Below are 6,540 nucleotides of genomic sequence, written 5' to 3'. Positions count from 1 at the left end.
ATTACAAGGATCTACATGTGACCTCCTCCCTGGGGGACAGACAAGAGAAAAGTGGGTGAAGTGTAAGTGTTGGCAAGGACATAAGGAAATTAGAACCTTCATGAATAGTGGTGGGAATCTAGATTGGTGCAGCTGCTATGGAAAACAGTTCATAAGTCCCTCAAAAAATTGTGTGGATTTACCACGTGGCCTAACAGTTTCACTCTTGGTAGTATATACCCAAGATAATTGAAATGTTTACAGAAAAACTTGTACAAGAATGTTATCTATAATAACCAAAAAGAAGAAATAACCCAAATGTTTACCATTTGATGAATAGATAAATGAAATATGGTATGTCCATACAATGGAATACAATTAGTAAAAGAGAAGCACTGCTACATGCTACAACACAGGTGAACCTTGAAAACAGTATGCAAAATGCAGTAAGCCAAACACAATAAGTTACATTGTATAATTTCATTTATTGTGGCATGTCTAGAATAGGCAAGTCTGTAGACATAGAGGGTAAATTGGAGGGAAAAAGAGAATTGGGAGTCACTACTAGTGGGCACAGAATGTATTTGGGGGATATTGGAAATATTCTGGAGTCATATAGTCATGAATTAAATAATTGCATAATTGTGTAAATATACTAAACACTGCTGAACTTTGAAAAGGGTAAATGGGAGCCACACAGGAAATAAGCCGCTGGTGAATTCCCTCTGTGCACAATTGAGGGATGGGAGGAAGGTGGCTGTTAAACGTGCATTGGAGAATTGAGTATGGAAGAGCAAAGCCATAAATCTGACTTGAACAGTTCAAACTTTGTCAGTTGACTGATGCCCCCTCTGAAGCTGCTGGACTGATCTGGTTTTCAGCATTTTCTATAGTTTTGTTTTGTTCCGTTCTGTTTATTCGTATTGGGGGGTATCTCAGAGGAGTTAGGTCGTTAGGTCACCCTCACGAAGTTGTGCTTTATGTTTTCCTGTGTTTTGAAACATGAAACCCAGGACTGATGAGCCTACAGAGACAGCACTTAGACTAAGGGTTTCGGGGTGTGTGGAGTGGGTGGGGCTACAGTGGGGTGGGGGTGGGAGTGTAAAAAGGAGTTCAGGAAGAAAGAGAATGTTGGTAGCAATTGTACAATTCTGCTTGATGTGATTGAACTATCTATGATATATGTATTATTTCCCATTTAATAGTTTTAAAAAAGAAAAATAAATAAGTAAAATTTTTTTTTTAAAGAAAAGAGTAAATGACCTCCTTTGTGGGGGGGTCAAACAACCCTTTCACAGGGGTCACGTAAGACCATTGGAAAACACATTTCTTTTTTTTTTAAATAACACTTTATTGGGAGCTCTCATAATTCATATCACAATCCACACATACATCCATTGTCAAGCACAATAGTACATTTGTTGCCATCATCATTCTCAAAACATTGGTTTTCTACTTGAGCCCTTGATATCAGCTCCTCATTTCCCCCCTCCTTCCCTGGCCCCCACATGAACCCTTGATAATTTATAAATTATTATTATTTTGTCATGTCTTACACTGTCCAACATCTCCTTTCACCACTTTTCTGGGAAAACACATATTTCTGATGGTTGGGGATCACCACAACATAAGGAACTATATTAAAAGATCCTGGCATTAGGAAGGTTGAGAACCACTGGGTTTTTGGTATTTTTTCTTTTTTTGTTTTTTTAATTGTTTTCATACAACTCTTATCACAATCCATACATACATCAATTGTGTAAAGCACATTGGTACATTCATTGCCTTCATCATTCTCAAAACATTTGCTCTCCACCTAAGGCCCTGGCATCAGCTCCTCATTTTTCCCCTCCCTCCCCGCTCCCCACTCCCTCATGAACCCTTGATAATTTATAAATTTTTATTTTGTCATATCTTGCCCTGTCTGCCACCTCCTTTCACCCATTTTTCTGTTGTCTGTCCCTCAGGGAGGAGGTTATATGTAAATCCTTGTAATTGGTTCCCCTTTTCCAACCCACCCTCCCTCCACCCTTCCAGTATCAACACTCACACCATTGGTCCTGAAGGGATCATCTGCCCTGGATTCCCTGTGTTAGCAGGAGAACCACTGTTTTAAAGAGATCTTGTGCACTAGATTTACCCAGTGCAATAAGTAATTTGATTTCTTGAAGAAGTCTCACTGAGGTGCCTCTGAAAAGAACAGCAAATAGTTGGATCTCATATGGGCCCTGGAACCGCTCAGCTTAGGCCCAACTTATACTTGCTCTTATAAACTTTTTTTTTTTTTTTTTTCCTCGTAGGAAAACTTGATTGGCGCCTTGCTGGCAATTTTCGGGCACCTTGTGGTCAGCATTGCCCTTAACCTCCAGGTAAGTTCTAGGCACCAGCACTAGCCAGGGCAGTGCTTATAAAGGAGATCAGTGCGCGTATCTTGACCCAGTCGCGCTGCCTCTTTCTTTTCTTTTTTTTATTTTATTTTATTTTTTGAGCTGCCTCTTTCATATGGAACGTTGCCTGCTCGGCTCTGGGCTGGACTTGGGATCGCTCCTTGGTCCTGTGCGCTGCTCTTCATCCGCTCCATCACGCTCTCTCTCCTGTTGAGTTATCACAGTGGCCTCCCAACTGACATCCTATTTGCCTTCCACAGCGCTACCCAGAATTCTTCTTTTATAAGCTTAACCCTGTAGCAGATGCTCCCCTCTCTCTTTGGCCTAGCTGAGTTCACCTGCCTCTGTGGATTTGAGCATCCCTGAGGTTGCTCAAACGCCAACCCTGAGGATGAGGCCCAGGCCGCTGTATTTCCTCACAGCTTCCCAAGAAACTTTTAAGATTCCCAGTCAGCTTGAGCGCTACTGTCTTAGAATAACAATTCCGTACAGCCCTTGGGTTACAAACATGTTTTATAAATTTGAAGCACTTCAACCAGCCCCTCCTCACTTCAAATTCTTTATCAAGATCACCTTCACTTACTGCACCTGCCACTTTTAAATCAGCCCCAAACCTTCAAGCCTTTCCTTGTACTAAAGACGCATATGCACCTGTTCTGACTTCCTATGAATTCTGGAAGACACAGAAGTGTCTTGTTCATACCCTGGGGACGGCCTGTATTCGGGGTGCAACTGCTTTATTCTTATCTGAAGACACCAACGAATCTTAACACGTTTCCCCAAATTAAATATTAACGTGGGAGCAAGAGGATGTGTGTGTGTGTGTGTGTGTGCATCAACTCATTTCTTCCCAAGCCAGCTGGGCAAATCAGACTCTCTCTTGACTTTCTAGAAATACTGTCACATCCGCCTGGCGGGCACCAAGGATCCCCGGGCCTATTTCAAGACGAAGACATGGTGGCTGGGCCTGTTGCTGATGCTTCTGGGCGAGCTGGGCGTCTTTGCCTCCTACGCCTTCGCCCCTCTCTCCTTGATCGTGCCTCTCGGTGCGGTCTCTGTGATAGGTAAGCCCAGCCCCCCACTCCCCCTTGGCTCCAGGTGACACCAGGGTGTCACCACCAGGGTCAAAGATAGCATTAAGCCAGCTCTTGCCATGTTAGGGCTCCAGATTACCAGGTTCCGCTCTAAGCACTTTGCAGATGTTACATCATCGAATCCACCCAACAACCTCCTGAGGGGAGGTGCCGTTTTTAACCTGTTTTATAAATGAGGCCCAGAGAGGTGGAGTGACTTACCCAGAGTTACACACATGGTGACTCTGTACTCTGTATCCTTCAGACATCATTAACCAGTTGTAACACTCCTTCCCAGCAAGCCTAGATGAGGCCCCTACCAGTCTCCTCCCAAACCAAACCAAACTCACTGCCGCTGAGTCGATGCCAACTCATAGCGACCCTTCACAGGAAGGGAAGCCCAGTCCCCTGACCTTGGCAAAGAGCAGAACCCTATTTGCTTTCCTTGGTGCATGGACCCTCTTTCTCTGGTACAGGACCTATAACCTGGCAGCCCACGTGATGAGCAGTCCGTCTTGAGGGTCTTCTTCACTGACCCTCTACTTTACCAAGCATGGTGTCCCTCTCCAGGGCTGGTCCCTCCTGATGCTGTGGAGCTGGCCCTCTTAGTTACATTTGTCTTCCCACTCAGCCCCTGAAAGTCTTTATGTGTGTGCTCTTCTCTCTCTGTTTCACCAATTGCTGGTAAACCCTTGCTCCCCGGCAAAGAATGCGTGACTAAGTGCTCAAACGATTTGTCGTTGAATGTTAATAAGGATCAAGTCATCACATTCTTAAAAAGAAGGGGCTGAATTTTAACGAAGGGACTTCAGCCATTGGAAATGAAGGGTTCGTAGAGCCTCTGAAAGAGCCAAGTGGTGCTGTCAGGCAAGCATTGGGCTGCTAAGTGGAGGCGGGTGATTGAAGCCCACCAGCTGCTCCACAGGAAAAGGCTGAGACTTCCTGCCCCTGGTAAGATGTACAGGATTAGTCAGAATCAGCTCGGGGGCAGTGCTTTGGGTTTTTAGAACTTCTAAAATCCCCGATGAAAAATAATGACTTATTTATTGGGGGCCTATGACTTAGGCAGCTCAGGGCGGCGCAAATGGTGATTCCCCCAACTACAAACTGAAAGGCTGGTGGTTCAAACCCACCCAGAAGTGCCTGGAAAGAAAGATCTCAGCCTTGAGGATCCTGTAGAGCTGTTCTCCTTGGCACCCCAGGGATCACCAAGAGTCAGAATCGACTCGAAGCCGCCTTTTTTATGTAGTCCCAGCTCAGCTGACAGCATTTACTGTGTGCATGCATCAGCTCACTTAATCACCTTCGTAACTCAGAGCAGTAGGTCTCTTCGGGTATAGTCTGATAAGCAAGCTCTCAGAAAGGGGGGAGCAAGAAGGAAGGAGGGAAAGGTAGAGAAGGGGGCGGAAAGGAGATGCTAGTTTGTTGTGCTTCCCAATGTCCCTGGAGTAAGCAGTCCCCCCGGCCGATTTCAAACTCCCAGTGGTTTCCTGAATGTGTAACCATCAGCAGGATGGACATGTTGCAGGTTTCATAGACTAGGGAATTGAGCCTCCGTGGAGTGACTTGTCCAAGGACACGCAGTCAGAGAGGCCACGTTCGTGTAGTAACTCTCCAGGCCTATCGCCTTCCTCGGGGCTCCCTCTGTCCGCTGTCACTGCCAGCCCCATCCTGTAGGGCACTCAGTAGGGAGCTTGAGTCAGGGAGAGAGAAACAGGGAAAATGCCACAGGGATGCGTTGCCATGGAAGGACTAAGAGGCCTGCCATCCACCAGCCTGGGTTCAAGTCTCGCCTTTCCTGACCAGCTGCGTGATCACGGGTGTGTTCTTGACCACCCGGCCTCAGTGTCCCCAAGGTCATGTGGGGTGAGAAGAGCACTCACCTCAAAGACTAGACCTGCCGTGATGATTTATATATGTGGCCTGATGCACAGCAGACGCTCAGCCCTGGGTGCTCCTGACGCTGCAGGCAGCCGGAGGGGACCATTCCTTTCCCAGATGGAATGCCAGAAGGACCTGAAGGGAGAGGTGGGGAAGAAACGGGATCCAGTGCAAATGATCCACCCAGAGGCTACGGGGTGGGGGGCGCGCAGGGTCTGACAGCAGCCTCAACTCTCTGTGCTTGTTTGTTTTTAACAGCGAGTGCCATCATAGGAATCATATTCATCAAAGAAAAATGGAAGCCGAAAGATTTCCTGAGTAAGTCCAGTGAGCTGAGCCCTGTCATTAACGTTAGGCTTGTGCTTTTTCTTCATTGTGAAACAACTCATCCCAATTTAGAGATCTTCAGTCCTCCACACCTCTCAGCCCTTCTCTGTTCCCGCCTCCTCGGGGCCCCTCAAAGTTGGGTTTTTAAGTCCGAGGTTCCCAAACCATCAAAATTATCACTAATGCTTTTTAAAGGGAGCCTTTGTTCATTCCCGTCAACCAATATTTGCTCTGCATCTTTTGTTGGGATTTTAGAAGGCCCAGAAAAGGCACTTTTCTTCCCTGAGAACTGAAGTGATGGGAGGTACACACAGACAACAGAGCTAGGAGATGAGAGGTTATGCTTTATTATTAAAAGTGCAATGGGAGCACGTAGCTTACCTGTGCGGCCAAATGAACCTGATCACGCCCCCTCTCAGTACACCTCCACACTCAGGCTACACCTAGGGGCAGCTCTCCCCAGAAAACATTCGGATTTACAGAGCGGATTCATCCAAAACTACTACCTCATATAGTCCCGGGTGTCAAAGGAAGAAGAGAGAACGATGCCTCATTCTTAAATTCTTCCTATAGGTTTCACTCCAGCCAGTGGCCAAGGTAAACCAATAGAGTAAAGGCAGACGTGTCCCCTAACGGTGGTCCCTCCACGTGGAACTTGTGCAGTGGGAAAGAAATCTCCCCCCAAGACATCTACTAATTGTCGAGCTTTATTGTAGCTGCCAGGACGCACAGATGAGATGTCTGTTCTCACAGAAGATTACAAGCTAGGATCGGTGGCATCCGATAAGCAAATGAACAACTATATAAAGTAGTTTTAGGTCACAGAGGGCTTTAGAAAAAATAGAATGTTTCTTGGTGGAGGATTAGGCAAATGGGGCTACTCTCTGGAGTGG

At 46.2% G+C, this 6,540-nt stretch overlaps 1 protein-coding gene across 2 annotated transcripts in view; it reads left to right on the top strand.

The window, feature by feature from the left end:
- Positions 1-6,540, top strand: part of NIPAL3 (NIPA like domain containing 3) — a 53,491-nt gene that overhangs the window by 23,928 nt on the left and 23,023 nt on the right. The window contains exons 2-4 of one of the 2 annotated variants that reach the window (XM_030888001.2): positions 2,280-2,348; positions 3,259-3,430; positions 5,579-5,638. In XM_030888001.2, the coding sequence (XP_030743861.1) occupies positions 3,343-3,430; positions 5,579-5,638 (148 nt within the window). In that variant the 5' untranslated portion in view covers positions 2,280-2,348; positions 3,259-3,342. Of the gene's footprint in view, positions 1-2,279; positions 2,349-3,258; positions 3,431-5,578; positions 5,639-6,540 lie in introns of those variants that run through there. The other variant, XM_045298856.1, reaches the window with a different exon arrangement.

Source organism: Echinops telfairi, unplaced genomic scaffold (genome assembly GCF_000313985.2).
Source record: "Echinops telfairi isolate 266 unplaced genomic scaffold, ASM31398v2 ScPeMD7_7457;HRSCAF=8495, whole genome shotgun sequence".
Lineage (NCBI taxonomy): Eukaryota > Metazoa > Chordata > Mammalia > Afrosoricida > Tenrecidae > Echinops > Echinops telfairi.
Note: the sequence above shows the minus strand (reverse complement) of the source record. Positions and strands in the feature narration are given on the sequence as shown.